The sequence below is a fragment of the Denticeps clupeoides genome, chromosome 20 (assembly GCF_900700375.1).
Source record: "Denticeps clupeoides chromosome 20, fDenClu1.1, whole genome shotgun sequence".
NCBI classification, from domain to species: Eukaryota; Metazoa; Chordata; class Actinopteri; order Clupeiformes; family Denticipitidae; genus Denticeps; species Denticeps clupeoides.
Genome location: NC_041726.1, coordinates 6853315 through 6879202, shown reverse-complemented (window position 1 = coordinate 6879202; position 25888 = coordinate 6853315). Strand labels below are relative to the sequence as shown.

At 44.7% G+C, this 25888-nt stretch overlaps 2 protein-coding genes across 2 annotated transcripts; one reads left to right on the top strand and one right to left on the bottom strand.

Annotated features, from left to right (window-relative positions):
• Nucleotides 1-16880: 16880 nt before the first annotated feature.
• Nucleotides 16881-19255, bottom strand: mtx1b (metaxin 1b). The gene is made up of 8 exons (XM_028964263.1): nt 19167-19255; nt 18953-19022; nt 18795-18874; nt 18579-18671; nt 17952-18134; nt 17779-17855; nt 17528-17685; nt 16881-17436 (listed from the first exon to the last, which is right to left on the bottom strand). Exons 1-8 carry the CDS (start codon nt 19245-19247, stop codon nt 17216-17218), a joined length of 963 nt encoding a protein of 320 aa, XP_028820096.1. The 5' UTR covers nt 19248-19255; the 3' UTR covers nt 16881-17215.
• A 3133-nt stretch (nt 19256-22388) lies between these two features.
• On the top strand, nt 22389-25406 carry txnipa (thioredoxin interacting protein a). Its single transcript, XM_028964027.1, has 6 exons — nt 22389-22791; nt 23128-23203; nt 23286-23433; nt 23648-24007; nt 24117-24425; nt 24533-25406. Exons 1-6 carry the CDS (start codon nt 22533-22535, stop codon nt 24578-24580), a joined length of 1200 nt encoding a protein of 399 aa, XP_028819860.1. The 5' UTR covers nt 22389-22532; the 3' UTR covers nt 24581-25406.
• The last annotated feature ends 482 nt before the right edge of the window (nt 25407-25888 follow it).

Genomic DNA, 25888 nt, shown 5'->3' with positions numbered 1-25888 from the left:
AACATATTACTGTAAGAGTGTGTATAAGTGTTTCTGAGTGTCTGTGTATGTGTGTGCTGTTGACCCAGCATACTAAATCATACATGTTCACTGCTAGCTGGCGGATTTAATAATTTACTTTACTCTCCTACACACACTCTCCATCCACATCGAGCTGACTGATATCTTACACAACTCCTTTAGGTGCTGTATCAAGTGTGAGGATTTGTGTCTCCTGATGTAAATGGAAGCTGAATCAAACAGCGGAGATGCGTTTTGCTGGATACGTTGGCAATCTTTCCATCTTTTCACACCTACATACATTTACATTTACGGCATTTATCCCAGAGCAGCTTACAATCAGTAGTTACAGGGACAGTCCCCCTGGAGCAGCTCAGGGTTAAGTGTCTTGCTCAGGGACACAATGGTAGTAAGTGGCTTTTGAACTTGTTACTTTATGGTCTTTGAGTGTGCAAGTGGGTCACCACTAGGCCACTAACACCCATAACATAACAGCAAATACCATTTCATACTCTTTTTTTTAATCAAAAATGTCTTCATTCTACTTAATTGTTAAACTGTCAAGTTGACCAAGAATTCCATAACATGTAGTGAGACTTGTCGATAAGGTCGAAGGTTGCTCCAGATCAATAGTTATTGCTAGTAATAATGATCTTTTAATCACATCACACTGATTAGCGGACGAGTGTGAAAAATATGTAAATAACATGATAACTGGTGTGTTTGCACAAGTGTGGCTCTGCTTTCATGATTTTAAAGGAGAAAGCGGGAACGCCTTTTGCGTTGGATGAATCGTGGGTTGTCAGGGTCATGTCATGGCAGCAGGCGCACGCAGCGTAGGTCACAGAACTGACAGGCAGAAGGCGCCGGAAACCTCCGTGTTTGAAAGGGAAACAGGTAACTTCGCATGCCGCATTGTTTAACTAGATAATACACATACTGTACACAGAACATAGAAATGCCGTACAATAGAATACAGTAAACAGCTGTAAGACAATGCGCTATTCAACACAGCACAATGTAAACATGGTGCAACGGAGAAACCAGCCCAACCCAGCCTTATTCAAACAATATTTTTTTTAAAAGCAGCACAGGAACACACGCAAATCATGGCACTCTAGACATAACTACATAGAAATATAGGCTTAAGTGAGAGTTTTCTACACAGCAAAACACAGCACACGGAGCACACCCAAGAAAATGTGCCTTCTGCATGTAACCCATCACCCGCAGCGCAAGAGGGGCGTGGTCACATTGTGACATCTATTGACGCCCAGTCTACAATGGATGCAGAAAACATAGGGAAAAGGAGGAGAAAGGGTGGAGACGGACACTGCGTTACACCTGGCAGTGTGACGTATTGGCAGTGTGGTAGTAACCTAGTGGGTAAGTAGCCTAGTAGGTCTCTGAACCAGTGTCTCCAGGGGGATTGTCCCTGTCACTACTGATTATGAGGCTCTCTGAATAAGGGTGTCTGGCAAATGGCGTAAATGTAAATACATAAAATAACATGAGGGGGTTTAAATCATCCAGAATAAAGAAGTATGGTTCGTAAGAGATCTGTCAGTCATGCCTACAGACTCTGCCCCTTTTTGAACCTGGTTTATAAAATCATCATTAAAGCCCAGTCTATAAGTACAGTACAGGCCAAAAGTTTGTGCATACCTTCTCATTCAATGTGTTTTCTTTTCATGACCATTCTCACTTAAGGCATCAAAACTATGAATGAACACAGATATGTACTTAACAAAAAAAGGTCCTGCTTTGCACACTCTTGGCATTCTCTCGATGAGCTTCAAGAGGTCGTCACCTGAAATGCTTTTCCAACAGTCTTGAAGGAGTTCCCAGAGGTGTTTAGCACTTGTTGGCCCCTTTGCCTTCACTCTCCAGTCCAACTCACCCCAAAACCATCTGGATTGGGTTCAGGTCCGGTGACTGTGGAGGCCAGGTCTCCACTTTTTGTTAAGTACATAACTCCACATGTGTTCATTCATAGTTTTGATGCCTTCAGTGAGAATCTACCAATGTAAATGGTCATGAAAATAAAGAAAACACATTGAATGAGAACGCATGTCCAAACCTTTACATTTACATTGGCCTGTACTGTGTGTTGAGGGAAGCTTTTTGGCCTGAAGCTTCTGAAAATGTTTGCGCTGCAGGTGAATGTTCGTCCAGCTTTTTCCAACATTGCTGCAGCGTTGAGAACATGCCATTCAGCCCTCTGAAAATGCTACATGCTACTGTGCTACAAAGAGATTTTCTTGGACTAAAGTAGAAAAATGGCAGACAAGAAGGCCTGACTTTAGCAAAGAAAGTCTCACTTTTCTATCAGCACAGACAAGAATGGAGCAAAACAAAGAAATACATAGCTGAAAAGTTGTGTTTGCGAGAAAGTCTCACAGAAAAGCTCAAGGACAAAGCAGCCCCAGGAAGTGCAAAAAGTATGAATTAGCATTACGTTTTCTACAGTTTTATTCCTGACAACACCTCGGCCTTTGGAAATGAAACACCTAGCAATGTTTTTAGTTGGTCTCGATGTCAGCCATCAGTATGGGCATGCATACTTTCTATATATAGGGATTAAAAATGGACATAGCTGTTCACTGGTGATGAGGTCATGTGACCAGTTGGCCTAAAAACATATGAACAAATTTGCTGTGACTGGATATAGTAGCTGCAATGTTTACACTAGTTAAAGGAGAATCTCCACTGATATTATTAGAGGTCACCTGAACACTCAAAGCTTATCGGCCAATCAGAATTCATCCACACACTTATACATATAATATAACTGGTGCACCTCAAAAATGTATAATATTGATTTAATTAGAATTTCGAGGGTTGAGAACCATTTGAGAATAAATGACAAAGTATAAATACATTTCTTTGAACACATGCTTGGCAGGATACAATATTTTATATTTTCTTTGTTACATTTTTACAAAATAGTCAAAAGCCCCTGTGTTCAGTGTTAAGTAATTTGGATTTTGTTTAGTAACAATCAATCAAGAGCTTTCATTTGATATTAATATCTCAATTTCATCCAAATGGTTCTCACCTCTCAGTGATTGCTAGAGTGTAAAGTGCCTTTTTTTTTTGATAATTATAAATTCAGTATCCGAAATTATTAGGATATTCCATAAGATCAATACCAACATAACTAAAATGTTTATATAATCAATACATTTTGGGGTTACATTTTATAAATTCAAATATAAAAACAAATATAAAAAAGACGATTTTACTATATTCTCATTTTTTGAGCTGCACCAGTATGTATAAGCAGCAGCCTCTTCAAAGGCGGTTTCTTTACAATCCACACACGAGCGGACCCAGTATCAAACAGCGCTGAGTCAAATGGGATTTCTGCAGCTGCATGCTAAACGGTTGGTTTATTTTAGTTGTGTGTTTTATTTTAGTGTGTTTTTTTTTTCAAGGTAAAAACCCCTACAAGGAAAACACAGTGGCTCTAAAGGCGAGTGTATCAGCGTGGGTGAATGTGGAGTGATTTGTGGGCCGCACGACCGCCCGCCTGTGTGCTTTATGCACTCGGGAGCCCGTATTAATATCCCCGGTGCAACCCGAGTCCCTATGTCACTGCCTTCCCGGGCCGAGATGAGCCATGGGACCTCGCTGCTGGGACCGCCTCCAAGAAGGCCAAGGTCAACACACTATACTGTACAGTAATGGTAATTGCACTTCTGTGCCAACGGTGTTAAGGGCACAGTATGCCAGTATATAAAAACATGCATGCACAACATGAGAACATGAGAGTGTGTGTGTGTGAGTGTGAGTGTGAGAAGTGTCTATTTATGTGTAAGAACGTATGTATGCACATGGAAAGTGTTCCATCTCTAATAAAAACCCAGCTCACTGCCTTGGTCCATGTCCTTGGAGGACAAAGTGTGAAGCAGCTTGTGGCTACATGAACGTGTGTGTTTGCGTGTGTTTGCTTTTTGTGTGCTGACGACTGGCTCTTCCCTCTTCCTCCCAGCTCTCACCCAGCAGGAGATCTGGAGTATCTTTCCCCCTATCTATTTCCATCTCCATCTCGCTCTCTCTGAAAAGTGTGGGCAGAGGAGCTGGAAGTAGGTCAAACCCGAGTGGTGGAAGCTACTTCCCAGGCAAGTGCAGAAGAGGAGCCGCCTGCATTTGTCTTTTGATGCCATAAAAAAAAAAAGAAAAGAAAAAAGGCCGCCTCACAATTCCATTCCATTCAGCGCTTCCCTTTTAACAAGGAAAGGGATGGGGGGTGATGATCCTTCTGATCCATCCAATGGGGTGTTCAGGTTGGGGTCCTGGGAACGCCCCTCTGGCGTCCACCCTCTTTTTTTTTTTTTTATGTCTGTGAATGTACTCAACAGCTTGAGGAGAAGATAATCAGCCCCTGCGTTTCCTGCGATTGTGGTGCTGCACCCCCCCCCCCCTCCCCCCAGTGCCCCCGCCTCGTGCTGTTTGGCCTTGATAAGCCGGTTCGAGTGCGCCCTCCAACGCGGTTATGGACGGAGCGATGACTTCGTGCAGATTGGGGAGGAGAGTCGCTGGTAGTTTGGGCAAGGCTGAAATGAAAAAAAGAAAAAAAGGGGGGGGGGGGGGGGGGGGAGTGCACTGCTAGCCGTGGTTGTCATGGAAACGCCATTCCTCACGTGAGCGGGAGCCAACCTGTGCACAAGCTGTCGAGCAACTCCGGCCAATGAGGCGCTGCTGGCACCGGTGCCGTCGTTAAGATTAACCTCCTGTTTCCCTCGCTGTGATTACATTTGGATTTTGCCCGGCATTAACATTAATATTATTCTCACTTTTCATTAATTTTAATGCCTGCAAACGTCCAGCACATGCAGGTCAGGTGAACCTGGAGTGTGTTTGTGTGCTCACCCTCTGACAGACTGGTGCCACGTCACGGGGATGTTCCTGCCTTGTGCATGTAAATTAGGTTCCAGTGTGACAGGGCAGACTACCCACGTCCATCAGCAAATACTGTCTCCATGAAGGGGTTTACTTGGTCAGCAACAATGTCCATGCAGGTGGTACCTGTCAAAGTAACAGCCCTTATTCAGAGCGACTTTCAATCATTAGTGACAGGAACGGTCCCCTGGTGACACTCAGAGTTAAGTGCCTTGCTCAGGTACACAATGGTAGAAAGTGGGGTTGCAGCCTGGGACTTTGTGGTCTTCTGGTTCATAGGTGGGTGTGCTACCCACTAGGCTACTACCACACTTTTGGTAGGAACTAACCCCAGCAAGTCACTTAGATCCTCACACTTGTCCAAGTTTCTGCTTCCAACATATCAACTTGAAGAGCTGACACTTCTCTTGTGGACTCTTAGGTTCCCCTGTAACCAGATCACCGAAGTTCTTCATCGATGTTCATTCTACCCATTTGCCTGCACTTGAAAAGAATTCTGAACCTGACATTACTGCAACACATTTATTTTGAATTCAAATGAATGTCCTTGCAATGGGGAGGATAAAGACTGTAAAGCAGCGTGCTTAGATGTTTTCTCCCCACAGTGTAAAGGAAGCACACAATCGGAAGGGAAGAGTACTGTCTAAGAAAAAAAAAAGTACTGACATATAAAAGCCAGGGAAAAAACTTTGCCTGACATCACATTTTTTTTTACCTGCTGTCGTTCACGTTCTTCTTTTCACTCTTTCAGGTGTGATGAGAGGAAGTCTCTCTCTGTTGTGAAGTTCTGTCTGGTGCCTGTGCCTCGCCGAATCCGTGAACTGAATAGAAATATGGTCGTGCTGCAGAGGGGAAAGGAGAGAGAGCACAGACAGAAAAGAACTTAAATGAAGAGCTTCAAAATGATTTCAAAAGTTCTGATAATTTCTTCAGAGAGGAATAGGAATCAATAGGAGCTGAAGCTGGGTAGTCGCAAGATCAAAAGGAGCCGATCCTGAAGTTATTGAAATTCCGCAGTCAGTGCTGGAGGTGGTGTCTGAGCCACGGCCCGTCTGGACATTGGCGCCCGTCACTGTAGCTCAGAACTCCAGATCTGACATTTTTCTCGTATATGGAAGGGATCAAGGTTCCATGATCTCATAATCTTAGACTGAATCATAACCGACAGCAATTCAACTCCTTTATACCACTCTGTGACCCCCGAGTGACCCCAACCACTTTGCAACATGGGAGCCTGCGGAAAGCGATGACAGTGAAAGAACATGGAAGAGGTGAGAGTGAATTTACATAAATATATAAATATCCGTCAACCTTTCACTGCTGCTGCTGTGCTGGATTGATTAGTTAAAAGATGAAAATTTTCATATAAAACACTGTCTCTGTTAACGGTAATGGAAAAAAAAAATCCACACATTTTGCTGTCTGAAAACATTCATCAAATAGTGTCAAAGAATAGCTGGTCAAACAGGGTGCGTGCCTGGGGTCATAGGTCAACGGTAGGTCATAGGGTGTGTGTGGACAGCAGGTCAGGGTTTGATTTGACCCTGCCATCACCTTCAGGCAGCAGGGCCCTGGTTAGAGTTTAACTTTTTGTGAATGCAAGACGTCAGATGGCCTCGGAGTCGGTTAGCAGCTCGATCTTCATCACTGTTCGCCACTAATTGCGTATAACCCAGCGCCATTGTAACAGCAACGCCTCACGCCTGGTGTGGCGCTTTCCAGTAATTGCGGTTAAATGGGATCGCGTGGCCTGATTTACATGGCAAAGCCACAAAAGACAGTTCATACAAAAACAGTTCAGACTCTTCGTCAGGAGGTTAAGAGTGCAAGTCCGTTTTTCCCCGCCTTGCCACAAATCAGCACCCTTAATCGTCTCTAATCACGTAAACGGTACCCTTTCACCCCGACAAATAATTACAGTGGAGCTCAAAGGCCTTATAACACAACCACAAAATCAAGAGGGCAACGTAAACAAGTGACACACATGACAGACAACTGAAGGTGAAGTACAAATGTAATATATTTACAGATATTCACATTTGCATTTAGGTATTCGTTTTGAAGAAGAAGAATATATTTGTCTGTCAATAAATCTATCTGGCATTAACTATCTACCTATCAATCTGTATCTATTAATATATATTAGAACTGCAAAATTAACACATTAATCTCTGTCATTACTTAATACTTATTTAAATGTTCAAATAAATAAATGCAGTTAGATAGATAGCTTGAAAAATATCCAGAAGGGTTTATTATTTAAGTGCATATGTATATATGTGAGTAAGTATGTCAGTAAGCATGTTTTTGTTTATATGTATGTACAGTACAGGTTCGGACACACCTTCTCATTCACATGTTTTCTTTATTTTCATGACCATTCACGTTGGTATATTCTCACTGAAGGCATCAAAACTATGAATGAACACATGTGGAGTTATGTACTTAACAAAAAGTGGAGACCTGGCCTCCACAGTCACCGGACCTGAACCCAATCCAGATGGTTTGGGGTGAGCTGGACCGCAGAGTGAAGGCAAAGGGACCAACAAGTGCTAAACACCTCTGGGAACTCCTTCAAGACTGTTGGAAAAGCATTTCAGGTGACGACCTCTTGAAGCTCATCGAGAGAATGCCAAGAGTGTGCAAAGCAGTAATCAGAGCAAAGAAACTAGAATATAAAACATGTTTTCAGTTATTTCACCTTTTTTTGTTAAGTACGTAACTCCACATGTGTTCATTCATAGTGTTGATGCCTTCAGTGAGAATCTACCAACGTACATTGTCATGAAAACAAAGAAAACTCATTGAATGAGAAGGTGCGTCCAAACCTTTGGCCTGTACTGTATGTACCTGTGTATCTAGATTATAGAGACGCCAACATAGCATTTTCTAATCACAAAACTAGCCTGTCCTACTAGCAGAAATGATGCACTGTTATTCTACAGAATAGTCCAAAATGTCCCTTGAACTTGTCAGATGAGTGTATGTACTCTTTAGCTTAATTGCAGCTTTTTGCTGTATGGCCCAACACACTCCACCCACAAGAGCTATAAGCATATGGCAACAACAAAAGACTTTGTCCGTTTACTGTACATTTTTAAAGCACTAAAGCTCCACACGCTCTAATTTAGTCAGGCTGGTGTACTACGGCAATTATTGTCTTAAGCTGGGACGAGGGGGTTGGAAAGGCGCCAGCGCAAGGAATAGCTTTGAGGTTTTTGGGGTTTTGCCCAACGTTTAGTGCTAACAACGTGTTCTGCGTGGTTTTTAACCCTGACGCCCACAGACGCATTACCACACAGCCAGGACCAAGGCCTGTTAGTCATACGGAATATTTAAAGACGATGATGAGATCAAACCAGGGTGACAGTCATCTGCATGACGATACATCCCTAAATGCAGGTTCACAAGTGCCAACCTTCGTACGTTGCGCTTGCTATGTGTTAGCGGTTACATTTTAGCTGAGTGCTGCTCCACTTGCGCTACACATACACACACTCTCACATAGGATGACACTGTATGAGAGTCAATGTGCGTGGTTCGAGTGTGTATGACGGTGTGTGTTTATCGGTGTCACACCCTTCCTAGCTTATGGGGCTGTTAGCGCTTGCGTTCGCGGGGACTGCGCCCGCGGGTTCCCAGGGCCACCCACATGGACACTCTCTTTTCCCACCTCTGTAAAGAACACACACGCTCGCAACGACGTGGCCGCAAATGAACGCGTCGCCATGCCAAGTGGGGGTTTTGCAGGATGTGGCTAGCGGGTGATTTTGGGTGTGTGTGGAGTAAACAAAAAAGTTTTCCCTTGAGAAAAGATCATCGCTTTCTAAAACGACGGTGGTGTCCTTGATTTACACGCGGAACGCTTCTAAAACCCCCTCTGTGGAATTTATCTAGACCACCGTATACAAGCTGCTTAGCTGTACACTTACTAGCGTTTACAAATAATTGATGTTATACGCTTTTTTTTACATAGCATTCATATATTATGTAAAAAGGAATGGAATATAATATTAATTTCGAGCTCATTTATGTGATCACTGTATGTTTAGACTAAATTAAAACTTCCTTGTGGGAAGTTTTATACAGTATTTTCACAAAATACACCCACCCCACTGCGAAAAACACACACAATGTTGAAGAGAAGTGAAGTGAAGTGATTGTCATTATGATGCACAGCAAGCACAGCACACGGTGACACAACAAAGTGTGTCACCCTCGGGAGCAGTGGGCAGCCCTGACAGGCACCCGGGGAGCAGTGTGTGGGGACGGTGCTTTGCTCAGTGGCACCTCAGTGGTACTCAAGGTGCCAATTTGAACCAGCAACCTTCCGATTACGGGTCCATTTCCTTACCCATTTCCCTACCCGATAGGCCAACCACTGGGAAGTGGTGGCCTAGTGGTTAAGGAAGCGGCCCCGTAATCAGAAGGTTGCCGGTTCGAATCCCGATCCGCCAAGGGGCCACTGAGGTGCCACTGAGCAAAGCACCGTCCCCACACACTGCTCTCCGTGCGCCTATCATGGCTGCCCACTGCTCACTCAGGATGATGGGTTAAATGCAGAGGACAAATTTCGCTGTGTGCACCGTGTGCTGTGCTGCTGTGTATCACATGTGACAATCACTTCACAAAAAAAAAAAAAAAGACATGTTCATCTGAGCATAGTGCGATAAGTCCAAGACTTTGTGGACGTGTTCTTCCTTCATCTAATTTTGGTAGCTCAGTCGCAGACTTGTTTAGTCCCCCACCTATGATTTCTCCTCTTACACATGTGCACACGCTTGTGATGGGTGGCAGATTTAGCCCGGATTGATGCCATGGTTATGTCTTTCAATACCCAGTTATGCAACAGACACACATACACAAATACACTCCCCTCAGGGCTTAGTGGACAGAGATGCGGTGCTTCCTTGTGCCGTGCGTCACCAACTCTGGTCCCCAATGGCCGAACATCCCCATCGGTGCTGTACCCAGCACATCTGCGTCCGGCCGTAACGATCTAACAGTGACACTGAGGCTGACGCAAATCCAAAAAGAGGATGGAAGAAAACAGACGCCCAGTCCAGACACTAACGTCTGAAACGAGACACCCGCTGCCTTCCTTTTTGTTGTTTGTTTGTTTGGGTGTCTTTTTTTTTTTTTTTTGCTAACTCATTTCCCGTTTGGCTTGTGCCCTCTGCCCAACATCCACATGCAGGTCCCCGACATAAACAGCATGACTCATGTCTTCCTCGTGACTCACAGGCAGCTGCGACCTCTGACCCTAATAGGAGCCATGCCACACGGCCACTGTTTCTCCGGCAGCAGGAGAACAATCTGCCGTTTTATTGTTTATTTGGGTTTTTTTTTCTTTTTAGTGGCTTGTCAGGGCCATTTGTCATTTTCCGCTGCAGCAAAGTGACCCCGACAGCTAACCTTTATTCGGAATAACAGCCATTACGTCCCCTTGTCCACCTGTTCCAGTTTAATGCAAACACAACCAATAAATAGATGGTGAAAACAGCAGCTAATCTGTTTTTCCGCACAAATATTAAGTATATTTTTCATTCTTAACCTCATTATTTACATTTAATTTAAAATGTCACCTCTTACTGGACTTACTGGACACATTAATGACTACTGCATTAAAGTTATATATATATATATATATATATATGTGTGTGTGTGTGTGTGTGTGTGTGTGTGTGTGTGTGTGTGTGTGTGTGTGTGTGTGTGTGTGTGTGTATATATATATATATATATATATATATATATATCGCAAATTTAAAATATCCAAGAGTTTTATTACCCAGACATTTGATCGGGATTTTTAGCTGTGCTACATTTTCCATTCCATTGGGAATTCCAGCATATCATTTTCTTAATTCTCACAAGAACCAAGCCAAGTATCTGGTCTTATGTGTGGATTAAAGCAGTGATGGATTTATTTATGTGTTTTTACACCCAAGAACACTGTGTGGACCAATAAAAAATGCTCTTTGTTGCCCATTAAAAACATTCATTTTCAGTTTTATTTATGGTTTGAAGGAAAAAAAATGGAACCATAAAATATTGACTAACTGAGATCCAGCATTGATGTAAGCTTTTTATTAAATGGAATATAGGTGAATGAAAGCTTTGTATCATTTTCTTCCCCCCAGCACAGCAGTCCAATTGACAGCAACCATCCATCAAGCTCCCAGGTTTTAATTTTCAGTGCTTGGTACCAAAAGAGGTGTTTGTGTATGTGCATACATGTGTTTATGTGTGTATGTGAGTGTGTGTGCGTGTGTGTGTGTGTGTGCATGGTGCATCACGGTCAGCTTAACGCATTCCAGATCCAAGGAGTGGATGATTTCCCCAGACTAGCTCTTATCTCTCCATCACAACAAAGTGAAAACGATAAGGATTACACAGATCAGACGAGGGTCTGAAGGCGCGGCCTTCTCCGGGGTCCTCGTGGCTGCAGACAATTCTCTCTTCAAACAGGCGAGCGAAGGACTGCTGTTTGTTTAATCAGCTCCTTTAATTACTTCACTAATTAGAAGAGCTCATTGGCTTTAGAGTCACACGGCCTTCGTTTTCCTTACTTTTGAGACATTCGTGAAATCCCGCCACCCATACTGGTCCTTCACGGGTCAGTTTCCCCCTTGTTAGGAGGGTCAAATGTTCATGTTAAAGCCAGGTTTCCAGCTGCTGCAGGTACTTAAGGGAACAATTAGTGGTCCTCAAAGCAGCTTAGGTTCTCAACACCCTGGCTACAAAATTGGTTGGCGATTATCAGTACTGGTAATGGTATGGTGTTGTGTGGAATTTTCTTGTATTATTAATTATTTGCAAAAGTCTGGCATGTGAGCCCCAGACCAGTGGATCTTAGAGCATTTTTTTTTTACAATTCGCGCCGTGTTGCAAACGACACTTGCATCCTGCTCCCTGCTTAGCATTGCCTTTCACGACTTCTAAGCCCACCCATGTCACAAATTTCAACTGAGGCCAAATATAAGATGTCCTCCATTTGAAATCGAATTGCATTGATAGTCGTCATATTCTGTACTGTGGTTTCCGAAACATTGTTATTTATGCTAAAACTACGTATGCTTCATGAATGTAGAATCTCTTCATTTATTCAAAAGTAAGTGGCCAGCGCCACAGGAGGAGAGGAGGAGGAGAACTGCACTATGGCAGGGGAACGCCTGTCAGTCAGAGCCCCTGCCCTGGTGCACCGAGTGCAGGGAGAACCCATGAGAAAGGCAGGGTGGTGGTGGTGGTGGTGGTGGACTCACGCAAAGCAGAGGATTGTGGGAAGGCTCCCAGAAGGCCCCCGACATGCTCGGAATTTATTTTCTTCTGTATGATCCCTTCACTGGCGCCTTTTCTTCTCCACTAAATCATCCCTCGCTCAATCTTTAATTTTCCCCTGACCCATATTTCTCTCTATAACACACACTTTTCTGACTTAAAAATAAAAAAACTCAACTTCAGGTCTTGAAAGTGAAGTGAAAATAATTGTGATACACAGCACAGCACAGGATGACACAACGATATGTGTCCTGTGCATTTAACCATCACCCTTGGTGAGCAGTGGGCAGCCATGACAGGCGCCCGGGGAACAGTGTGTGGGGACGGTGCTTTGTTCAGCGGCACCTCAGTGGCACCTTGGTGGCTTTGGATTCGAACCCAAAACCTTCTGATTATGGGGTCACTTCCTTAACCGCTAGGCCACCACTGTCCCTGTTTTTGCCTTTTATTTGACCTATCGCAGCAGATCCCAGTTTTATAATCTCCTGCCAGCAGCACCCTGGCCTTTCCACCTCATTCTGCACCTTCTTTATCTTTCTGCCCTGCTACTTCCTGGACTTCGGGTTGACTAACATTACACTCCCAGCTTCTTGATTTATTGGCTTTCAATGATATAATTCATTATAATTCTTACATGAGTTTCAGATTTCGCAAGGAGCCCAAAACATGCGCAAAGGCAAAGTCAGACAATGCAAGTTCACGGGTTACAGTGATACATGCACATATGTCAATATATATTAGGGCTGTCAATCAGTTTTGAAATGTAACAAATTAATATGTTAACAAATGTTAACAAATTTTGCAAATGTACAAATTCTTAAAACTAAAGCTTTCTGTAATATTTAGAACTATTACAGAGACAGTTGTGGGAAAGGCATCAACATTCACGTTGTATGAGGTGATGTCATGTGCTGGTGAACTGAGTTTGCGTCCATGGATTCATGTTGCTCATGGCAGGAAGTTACCTCAACCATTCATGCAAATTTCTCTAAAGCTTTGGCAAATCAGTTGGGTTTATTACGGATTTAGAACATATGTTGTTGTTACGAGTGAGAAACAGTGATTGGTTGCCACTCCTGTGCTCCCTGCATTGCAGACACGCCCACTGTCCATGCCTACTTGTGAGCATTCAGTAAACTAAATATTTTAAATTATTTGCAGCGATTTTACGTTCATTATAAACAATTAATTAACAATTAATTGTATCAATTATATGTAGCCCTCATTTCTTTACTTTGGTTATAGACAGTTTGTGTTTATTAGCAGTGCTGATGCAGCATGGATAGATTTTTTAAGTATGAAGAATGTTAAGATCAGCGTGTTTATTTTTGTCATTAATCAGAAAAAGTGCATGATGGTATAATCATAACTGTCCTGGTTTGCAAGGAGGAAGTCTGCATAACAAATTCTCTCTCTTTTTTTAATAATTGATTTGATCTGGTGAGAATAAATTTAGCCTCTGGTGGAGCAGCGGCTCCTAATTAGGAGCGAGATTGTGGGTTGAAAAATAATTAATGCACGCAGAAAGTTGCCCTTCTGCTCTTACACGATTCGTCATTTGAATCACCTACAGCAGCGGCTGCCAACTACACCTTTCCCCTGGACCCCACCTACCCGGGCAACGTTCACTGGGACCCAAACCTGATGGCTGGCTGCCCGGAAACATCTCCCCTAGGGTCAAACATCCAGACAAGAACAAAAACAACAGCGGGGTTAAAACTAATCCTGCACTTTCATCCAGGCGCACTGTTTCCCCTGCTCCTACGTACAAAAAAAAGGAGAAGGAGATGCGGCATTCCCCGCATTACTCTGTGAAGGTCAGAGGGCAGCGGCGCACACCGCTGCCAGCCGGAATGAGCACGAGATCCAGGGATGCTGCAGCTCCGGCCTGGGGCAGCTTTTATCCCTGGCCAGGAAAAGCACTTTTCCCTGTTCTCTGCGACGGGCCACTGATATGAAATGAATGTCTGTTTTTGTCCAGGCCGAGGGGGTGACAAAAGCGGCCTTTTGTCCGTGTTTCAAAGGAGAGGGAGCACGAGCGCGCTCTGAATGCAGAGAGATTATAGAAAAAAATTAAATGGGACAGCCATCAAAAGGAGAGGCTCCAGTTAAAATAAGAGGGGAGGGTTTAGAACAGGAGACATGCCGAGACCCCACTCTGCTGTCCTAATGGACACAACACGCCCCGAGGACACGTTGCCCTGATGCGCTCTCACTCCTTCCCTGTTCAAACCCTCCCGTTGGCAGAAGAGCCATGACCACGCTTCCCTCTGGTGGGTTCAGTTCTATTTATTCATGTAGCACATTTAGGAAAACAGCATGTCAAGCACATCAAAGATGTGATCTGCACATGTTAATTTTTTTGTCAAACCCATGAGGTTGATGGAGCCACATCAATACGGTTTCTCCATAAATTAATTGTTTTCAAAAATACTCTCAATTTAAAAAAAAGTTGTGCGTATGTATAAATATGTGTGTGTGTGTGTTTGTGTCTGTGTGTTTATTCTATATATAGAATATGAGACTATGGTCGTACATGAGATGAATACAAAATCGGTGTGAAAATAGACAACCTGGCAACCCTAGTGTCAGCGCAGACTCATGTCGCCCCCTAGTGTTCATAAAAAAAGACATCTTGTCTTAATGAAAATTGTTTTGCATATTTAATGAAATTAATGAATATGTGCACTGTACATTAAAGTCTTAAATAAAACTTTGTACGTAACCACTACTAGTTTTAGTTCATATTTTATGTTCCACCCTGTGCAAAAAATATCATGTTAAAAACTTAAAGTACAAACCAACAGTACTGTTTTTTTTTATTTATTTTTGCCTTGCATTATCTCTAGTTGAATTTGGGACTGTGATTGTTGGACCACTCCATTGTTGACTATGTCTACCACAATACACACACACACTTTGTGTTAAGTGTGCAAAGAATTTGAGGAATACACGTACATACACACACCCATATTCACCCATATGCAAGTGAGAGCAGCACTAGCATAAACAGTACTGATACAGCAGCAGCATCTCCTAGAGGACCCGCTGTGTCATCATAGAGATAAACGTCTCGTCCTGAGACATTCTTACACAGATCCAAAAACACAAAATAACATGTTCTGTCAACGTGGAGAAGTAACTGGAGAGAATTCTCAGCTTCTCCAGGGTTTTTTTATTTTTGTGTCTCGAGGGGACGCCACTCTGTATTTTTATACCGTTGCCTCCTGTGTGATTAAAGTGCTGGCGGAGACACAACACTGGAGGAAGCACCTACGCACCCGTCAATCCATCAAACACTTCACTCGCTGTCACTGCACCCAGGCATCCGACATATCTCCCCCACGTTCCTCCCAAAAACTGTGAGACGTGCGACAGTTCTGTGCCGCAGAACAGCCGTTATATATCATATACACCATATGCTGATCACGTTAGGGTCACGCTCACCAGTAGGACATGGCAACATTTTGTCTTTGAAGCTGGCGTGGCTGACGTGGCCACAGCATCTCCAGGGTTGCAGGTCTGTCCACCACCAAACAACTCCTACGGTGGATGCATCAGCCCCAGACCTCCGTAACTGAAGGGTTGCGACCTGCCAAGCTGCCACTGAGGTCCCATTGATCAAGACACCGTCCCCGCACACTGCTCCCTGGGCGCCTGTCATGGCTGCCCACTGCTCACCAAGGCTGGTGGTTAAAAGCAGAGGACACATTTTGTTGTCCCCAGTGGCTGGGTTTATTCATTAGATGATCATATTTATCAAAAATACGAAAGGACAGAGGGGGGGATTATAGTAATAATCACATTGTTGGAATAATCGCAATGCTGGAAACTGCTGGTCGTACCTTGAGGTTCTAGACCTGCCAACTTAACACTTCTGTCACCAACTTCTGCGTTTTCTGTCTTTCCTCCAGCTTTTTTCCCACTCCATGAAGTCCCAGCAGTATCCATCCCCAGTATCGCCTCAAGCTTTGAAAAAAAAAAAAGAAGCTGAATTTTTGCCAGTTTCTGTCAAGATCGCAGGGCTCCTTCACACAGTGCAGTCTCGGCCCAGATTTATTTTCCACATTTCGTCACTCTGATACTACTGGCATTGCAAGTTTTTGAAGCTCCTCTCAGTATTTCTGCTTTTAACAGAAGTGTGTGGAATAAAACATGAAAAATAATTAATAGAACATGAAAAAAAAAACAGTTCATTGTATTGGAGGGGTAATTGATGAGGTTATCGTGCCAGTCTGTCTTGAGTCTAACGTGAATGTTGCCCACCGCGATGAAATGGACAGTGTTAGACAGAGGCCGATATTAATCTTCTTCTTCTTCTTACTTCAACTGCTCCAGTTTGGTGTCACCACAAGAAAAGCACCTTTATCCTGAGTGGCTATTTTAATAATGGTGGTAAATACCACAGGTTTGTATTTATTACATGTTACATTTTACTTCTATTCTTGATTATGGCATTTTGCACTGTACCTCAATTTGTACTGTTGAACTAAGTATGACTGTGCAATGACTTTAAACTTTTTTTTTTAAATATGCTAATGCACACTGGTGGGAAGGTGAAAATTAGAATCGAGCTGAATAACCTGCTAATATAATGAGAACATTTATCTCATTCTTGTGGACAAAGCTTCTAAAAACAAGATAAATGTGGCAAAAAGCAAGTCGAGGACGTGGAAGAGATGTACAGGAGACACGTGTTTGCCTGGGCTGGATTTATTGAATAATTGTGGCCCAACAGAGATCAGTTCAGACAGAACCGCGTCGTATTCACATCCTCACTCGGCTGAGAAAAAAATTAAATGGTATCGTTTTTTACGTAACTGAAGCCACCTAAAAATCCACAGGACTGCGTTTGCCGTCCAGCACCTGGCAGAGAAGGACTCCAGTCCTCCAGTGTAAAATATCACGTTAAATAAAGAGGACGCTAACGTCATGGCAACGGCTCTGTGTCTCTGAATGACGGTCATAGTTGACCATAAGGTCCCTGCTTCTGAACCGAAGGTCGACGCTGCTCCGTCCTGGCTTTGGTATGTCAGTCCTCCTCGTCCTCTCCATCATCGTTGTCATGGTGACCACCCTCCAGCGCCGCCTGAGTCTGTGCGCGTTTGATGGTGACGATCCCCGTGATGACCGCATAGCCCAGCATGGCGCCCAGCGCTACCAGGGCAGAGAGGATCTGGTTCCGTCTCTTGTGGGGCTCGTCGTCCAGGTCGCTGCTGTCACTCCGGACGGACGGCTTGCAACTCGGGGACTCTGGGAGGAATGCAAGGGACACTTAAGGAGTCACGTGACATGAGTCATGCGGATGTTGGATTGAGCGGAGCTGGTTCGAACCAAGGCTGACCTTTGACCTCTGAGGGGAAGTAGAGGTGCAGGATGTTGGTGCAGAACTGTTGCAGGTTCTCCAGTGAGGTCAGGTGGTGCTGCAGCTTTCTGTTGGGCAGCCGGATCTTCAGTAGCGGGGCGAGGTGGCCGAACACATACGCGTCCAAGGAGGATGGCCTGTGCACACACACACAAAGCATGTAGAGTGTGTGTGTGTGTGTGTGTGTGTGTGTGTGTGTGTGCATGCATGCATGTAAGAGGTTCACTTACGAATCTCCAAAGAAAAACTTGTGTGAACCCAGCCGCTGAGACAAGAGGGTCATGCAGTCGAATGCTTCTCTGTATAGCTGAGTGAACACACACACACACACACACACATCCATTCTAAGGGGTCATCACGAGGTCAAAAGGTCACAGCAGCAGTGGGTCCGGTTAAGCCCCACCTCTTTCTCCAGCTCATCCCCAGGCTCCAGCATCGGGTCGCCCCTCAGTAGCTGCAGCTTCTCCAGCTGCTGCTTGTGGAAGCGGTTGGGCAGCAGGAAGTTGAGCGGGAAGGAGATGTTCTCGGCGTACCAGCGCCGCGTCACATCCACGTAGTTCTTCGCATCCACCCACAGGGCGTAGATCTAGGAAAACGGGAAAAGCAGAGGAAAGTGACCCCGTGGAGCAGTGTGCCGGTTCGGGAATCAGCATTCCAGCCGGATGTAAATGGCAGGAAGACTGGGCTCTCAGGCGCCTTTTGCTGTGAGAAAAAGTGAACAAAAGGTCTTGCTAAATCTGTAATGGAGGTTCTGGTCCATGTCTGGGTGCGTTGACATTAACTGAAAAAAAATAAACCGCATTTGGATCTCAACCTCAGACTTGTTCGATTGGTTCTATTGGTCATATTAAACAGACACTAGTCACACCTTCTTAAACCAGGAATAATCAGTCAATTGCATTTAACTGCAAATGAAGACAAAAAACAACAACACTTGCACAATTCAGTGCTTTGGACAAGCTTCAGACTGACTACGCTGAAGAGGGGTGCTTATGCACATGAGAAGCTCGGTTCTGTTCATCCGCCTCACCAGAGCAGGCAGCAGCTTCTCCTCCAGCAGCGAAACGAACGCCAGCGTGTCGGCGCCCTCCTTCGCTGAGAGATCATAGTCGGCGTTGTACTTCTGAAAATAAGAGGCAAAAAAGCAGTCAAGAGAACTCTTACGGTTTTCGTAGCCATAAGAGTAATATTCTCAGCCGCGCCTTGACACTCTCTGTGTGTAAACAGGCGTGTTTGCGGGACTCACCTGTTTTCTCAGGCTGATGATGATCTTGCTGGGTTGGGAGACGCTGCCGTCATCTTCTGTCTTCAGAGCTGGTAGGGAGCCTGGGGAACAGAAGAACTGTAATTCAGATGTCGACAGCCACTCCTCCACCTTCACGACATGATGGTCACGACGCTCACCTGTGGGACTCCGCCACGGGTTGGTGATTTTGTGAACTTTCAGAGGCGCTCCGGCAAACTTGGCATAGGTCTGAAACCATCAGGGTGCTGTAAGTGGGTGCTGTCACGGCCTCGCATAAAAATACCAGTTTAAACCAAAAGGGTTGAGATCAAGCGCTGGTTCTGTCAGCAGGGTCGAAGTCACCGGTAAACGACGTTTGTACGTTCAACTTACCAAAACAGTTAAACAGTCGCTGTCCACGGACGGTAAACCCCAATCGCCTTTCCAGCAGTACAACTCCATGCAGGCCGCCATGTTTCTGTGACCTCTCGACCGGAAGTACTTTCTCGCGTGTGTTTTTTTTTTAATCACATGGAAGCGAATGCGTCAATATAGCCGCCATCTTGGAATGGGCTAGCGCTCCTTTTAAATGAATGAGCGTCTATCAGGGCCAAGGTGGAATACAGAATTAAAGCACCATATCCGGCAAAATTGAGAAGCGATTTTTATTGTCTTGGTTTCCAATAACCGGGACGCGAATAAATTGCTAGAGAAGTGGTTAATTTATGTTTAAAGTGTAATCTACATACGGGTATTTTTCATCTGAAATTAACTTAAACTACACTCCTATTACAGATAGAACAATGCAAATACACTATAATTTCACTGTGTGCACCGTGTGTTGTGCTGCTATGTATCACATGTGACAATCACTTCACTTTGTATAGATTTGTCAAGAAGATACAATGAACAATAGACAATGAACTAACCATACAATATAGAGTTGTCAGTACAGTACAGTACAACTCTTACTTATGAAAAAGCCTTTTAATGCTGAAACTTCGATTTATATTTCAAATATCTTTATTTGTGCCCGAGTGGCAATTAAGAAGGCACAGTGGAGCAGCTCACGTATAACACTTGTTACAATAGACACAACATATGACACACAATAAAAATTCCTTGTATTGCTAACAAATATTGTAAACAAGCATATTTGCCAAGATCCAAAACTTACCAGTGCTTACACAACTGTCCATGTCTGTAGACTCACTTCCTTTCAAAACTATTCGTAATAGTGTTGTATAAAAAGACAAACATTTCCATTAACATTTTCATGACACATGTGATTAATTTGCTTTATCAGGATTCCAAACCACAAACCGTTCTATCTGAATATAATTGATGTTAGTCCCTAACTCTTAATTTCTTTCTATCATTAAATATTAAATGGAATGAAATATGCCATTGTTCAAACGGTTATATGTGTCCTAATTGTATTATTTGTTTTGGGAATTCTGTTTCTTCCTTGTCTGTTTTCCCTTTCATTCTAATCTACCACTGGGTGGCGCTCTAGCATTTTTCCTGTTACCTGGCGGCTTCACAGAAGCATACTTACACCATTGGGGTGATCATTGTAACGTACAGACTGAGTTAATTATTTTTAAAAAAGTTCTTTAAGTAAATGTTCGTGTTGTAACAGGTTTGTAATGTGAATTGTGCGCTGCATTTTACAAAGTATGTGTAACAAAAGAAAAATGCAGATTCGTGCACTTTTGAATACTGACTTTACGATTATGATTTTCTTTTTAATTTGCAGGATTTCTGGCATGGTGTGTAAATGGCCTTCAAGTGTCATTGCTAATACTGAGATCAATTAGACTAATACTGAGATCAAAAACAAATAAGAAACTGAATTTTTTTTTCTATGCTAATTGGGAAAAAGGATATAACAATGCAGCAAGTTCACATCTGGACATGGGGAATATCAGAAATCCTATGAATGGGATGTAGGTTAAAGGGCCCTGAGCTGTGTTCTCCAAGGGGAGCCAAAAACAGGATTTCCAAGCATAACACTGCAGTATGCACAGGTCTGTTTTTTTATTTATTCATTTTGTACTGATTTTATCTGCTTGAGGTTGATTTTTTTACAGGGCAGCCTTTACAATACAGTTTAAAAGCAGGGCATAAACAGAATAGGGGGGAAAATCTGCTTTGAATACTCAGATGTACGGAGCCCCTAAAGGGACATAGGTTATTTATTTATTGTATTGCAGTTTCTGGTGCCAGATGAGGGTAACAATAAAAAAAATAATAACTTAATAAAACTCATAATTATACTTTAGTCAAGAGTGTGGTGATGTAAACATTAAAGGTCCCCTATTATGAAATGTTCACTTTGTGAGTTTATTTAACATTAATACGAGATCCTAGAGCCTGTCTATGGTCCTGAAGTGGCTAGAAATGGTGATGGGTGTAAAGAGTGCTTTTGCAGCAGCTCAGATGGTCAGATCAGGAATTTGTCTCCTTATGTTGTCATAAGTGGAAAGGATACCTCCACTTTCTCATGCTTTGTCCACCCAGAGAATTTCCCACCGCTCCCTAAAACATTGTCTCCACCGACCATCAAGGCAATATTTTTCCTGAAAAACGCAGACACGACTTCATGTCTGCACCAAACATTGTGGTTGGTGACTGGTGCTGATGACGCAATTTCCGGCAATTCCCGCTCGACTTCTATAGGCCGCTCGCCTCCTTGTCCCGCCTCTCACCTCCCCATTAGCATTTAAAGCTACAGACACCGAAATGGCACGTCCTGGGGAAATCTCCTTGTGGGACTGGTTAAAAGTGGTTGTGATGTCAGAAAGAGACTTCAGATACAGTATTAGGGGACCACTATGACCGATATAAAAGCAACAAAAAACAAATCATAGTAGGGGACATTTAAACCCTGAGAGCTATTGCTCTAAATCTAATACACCCACACATGAATTTCTGACATGAGTGCATTCATCCTATAAAACATGAGTTCAGTAATTCGTTAAATGGTCATTTTGTCATTAGTCTCTTCTCTGTCTTGGCCCCTTGGTGCTGTAATGAACTTCCCCTCAAGCTCAGACTTTACTCTTTAGACAATACTTAGACTAACTTGTAACTTTCTTATTGTCTTGACAAAATATGTCATATTTGGGGTCCTAGTGAACTAGAACTGATCTCTTCATTAATAGTAACATGAAAGCACGTCGTAAATTGCTCTGGCTAAGGGCGTCTGCCAAATGCTTCCCCTGTAAATGTAAAATGGCCATTTTGTAATGATTTCTGTTTTGCGTGACGTGACGTGACGTGACGTGTCCCGGGACAGGCTGTACCCTCGGCCCGCTGTTTTGTTCGGTGAGTAACGCGTCTTTTCGGGACTCTCCTCTTTTCGCACCGCTACGCGCTCTCCGGTCTCGCCGCTGGCCACGCCCCTCCGCTCCGCCTCCTCCGACAGCTGCCGTGCACGAGGTGTCCACGCGCCGCTCCCGCCCGCTGATTGGCCAGCGTCGAGGTGCACGGATGCGCTCGGCCAATGGGAGCGGTGTTCACGCGCCGGGCCGCGCAGCGCACTGCTCGCCCGCGTGGCCCGGCTGGAGCGGTAAACAACCTCGTGCGGCTTCCGCGTATAAAAGCGGCGGCCGAGGCGCGCCGCGCAATCCGAGTTCGAGTCCGGCGCTCTGTGGTTCACGTCAGACAAATGAGCGAGAAGGGAATAAAAGCAAGCACCAAAACTCCCACCGACTGTATCAAACTCGGCTTTATCTGATCCACATAGAACCGACCATGGTGGCGATGACCAAGAGGCTGCTGAAGACCTTCGAGGTCGTCTTCAGCGACCCTACCAAGGCTTTTTACTGCAGCGGAGACAAAGTGGCGGGCAGAGTCGTAGTGGAGGTGAACGAGATGACTCGGGTGTCCGCGATGAGGGTCCTGGGCATCGGCTGCGCCAAGGTGGAGTACCCTAAAGGCAAGCAGCGCTGCCGGGAAGAGGTTGACTACCTGAGGTACGAGGAGGTGGTGCACCTGGACGACCAGCCAGCAGGTACGGTTCTTCCCTTCGGATGGGAACTCTTCTGCTTGTTGACGTTGATCGTCCGTTTTTTGTTTATGAACCCGTTCATTACACCGGAAGTCTGTATTGTGGTCTTTAAGGGGGTTGATCGTGGTATAATTGTTTTATTTCTGGATGTTACGTGTCACAATAATGATACCGGTTTATGGGAGACAGATTTAACTTTATGAGAGGTCAGAGGTCAGCACTTCATTTGTGCCATGGGGGTCGTCCTGGCCCCTAAAATGATATAGTTGTAAAATTTATGATTTCTGTATTCCTGAGTCGTTTTAACTGGTCTTCTGTATTTTTTTTTTTTTTTACCAGACACTGATGGATCCGTTATCCTGAGACCTGGGAATAAGTACGAGTACATGTTCGGCTTCGAGCTCCCGCAGCAGGGGTGAGCATCTCTCCTCTGCCACGCCTGAGCCTGTGTACCATCACTGTAACCGTATTAACACAGTTCTCTCCCGCGCCTGCAGGCAAATCGTCTCTTCCTACAAGGGCAAGTTCGGCTATGTGCAGTACTTCGTGAAGGCAGTGATGGAGAGGCCTTCGCACCCACCGCAGGAGGTCAAGAAGAACTTTGAGGTGGAGGAACCTCTGGACGTGAACACCCCCGACCTGCTGGTGAGTCTGGCTGCCCTTGAGTTACGTCCTCGGGTGGCTTTAGGGATTAACGGGAGGTGTAGCGAGAGCCTTGTGTCACATCCTGCTCAGCTGTAATACTCTTGGAAGGTGGATTTATTTCTGATCATCTTATATAAAAGGACTACTTTGTTTAAAATGTAGTTTGCAAAAATTAGACTAAAAGCTGATCTTTCTTTATGTGTATTTGTCATAGGCCCCCACAGGAGGAGCAAAGGAGAAAAAGGTCACCTGCATGTTCATCCCTGATGGCCAGGTGTCCCTCAATGCCAAAATCTGTAGGCGTGGCTTCTGTGAAGGCGAGGAAATCTGCATTGACGCCAGGTTCGAGAACACCTGCTCACGCATTGTGGTGCCCAAGGCCGCCATCATAGCCAAGCACACGTACCAGGCTGGCGGACGAACCAAAATCTGCCGCCAGAAGCTCTCCTCGGTCCGCGGGAACCACATCATCTCCGGCATGTGTGATGCCTGGCAGGGGAAGACCATCCGGGTGCCCAAAATCAAGCCCTCCATCCTGGGCTGCAACCTCATCCGCGTGGAGTATGCGCTTATGGTGAGTTGGGTTTTATTTCCAGCATTCCTGGCTTGTTTTATGGAAAGTGGGTGATGAGGTCTGAGAAGGTTTCTAATGCAGAGTCCTGCATTGCTTCTTTTTTTCCTAGATCTACGTGCACATCCCAGGCAGTGAGAAGTTGGTGCTGGAGCTGCCGCTGGTGATCGGCACAATTCCACACAACGGCTTCGGCAGCCGGACCAACAGCATGAGCAGCCAGGAGGGTTCGGTGGGCTCCGCCTCCAACAGCTGGGTGTCCCTGCGCATGCCATCAGCACCACCGAGCTACTGCGACGTGACTCGAGACGTCCGGCTCGACCAGCCCCTCACGCCCCTGCTGGACGACTACGATGGCGACGACAGCCCCATCTTTATGAACGAGCCACACTTCCCCTTCCCTCCACCAGCGTACTCAGAGGTGAGTCTCCATCTCGCCCACACACACACACACACACACACACACCTTCATACACTCAACAAAGTCAGGCTTAAATCACACACTCACGCCGTGGATGTCGTTCTCAGGTGGATGAGGAGTACAACGGGAACGCCCGCATGCTGCCCGTCTGCTGAAGCAGCATTGCTCTTCCTGCCGCTTTCTACTTGACGAGCTCCACCTCCGGACTCAGTGGCTGAAGGACATTGCAGAGTCGGGTTCAGAAGAGGACGTCCCCGGCCGTGTCCCGGCGCCGCGCCGAGGCCTCGTAGTCCACCGTTGCACCGCCCGCCATTCCATGCCACATCCGTCCTGGGCTGGCGTCCATTCTTGACAACGCAGTCATTCCATTCTGCTTCCTTTTCTCAGTGTAGGGCATTGAAGAGTAGGGCACAGTCCTCTCGCGTTGTGATTTGGTTGATTGCAAAGATGGCAGGATGGACTGCTGTAATGATGCCTGTGAAGGATTCCAGAGACTGATAATCGAGACCACTTGAGTCTCAGTATTGAACTGACTGTATTTGTTATGTGGTGGTGATGATGATGATGATGATGATGATTATGATTATGATGATGGTAATGCACCTTTTCTTATGTGGCTGCACGTTGCTCTGTAAGTCTCTGCACAGCGAGGTTTTTCATTTCTTGTCTTCCATGTAATGTGTTCGGCGTGCAGACTACAGAACATGTACCTTTAAAGGGCTGAAACGTTTTCTATCTCCTGCCACCAAGATGTTGATGCTGAAAGTGCCCAAAATGGCCCGAGAGTCAAAAAGAAGTGCATTTCACCCCAGCACTCTGCCCACAGATTTCTACAGAGTGGGTGGGATTAACATATCAGAATGGAGGTTTGTAAAAGATTCAGATTTTTGTATGCAATGCAGAGTATTTTTTTTTGTACTTTGAATCCCATGGGTTCATTTTTTTATATGCATGTATGAATAAACAAGTTTTAAATGGTAACCGTTTACTGGGAACTTTTTTGGTCACATGACTTCATATCATTGGGTTTCATGTAGAAATGGACATAATGACAGCAGTAGGATGGACACTAGCATTATTAAAATACATTATTCTAAAATACGTAATTAAGTAATTTAATTAAATCATTGAAATCCACAATCAGTTCTCCAAAAATAATGACACAGTGAGGTCAATGTCGGACTATGTAAATCAGCCTGGTGGGTAACACTTCCGCCTATGAACCAGAAGATGATAACAAAGTCACAGGCTCAAACCCCAGTTACTCTCCTGGAGCAAGTGTCTCCAGGGGGGACTGTCCCTGAAACCACTGATCAAGTTCCTCTGGATAAGGGCGTCTGAAACACGCCACTCTCCAAATTAAAACGAAATATGAAAATTGGAGTAGTGGTTTGAAATGAACGAATTGCAGCCAGGCTCGAAGATCAGGATGTGTGACATTAACGGGAGGGCTGGACCGGACG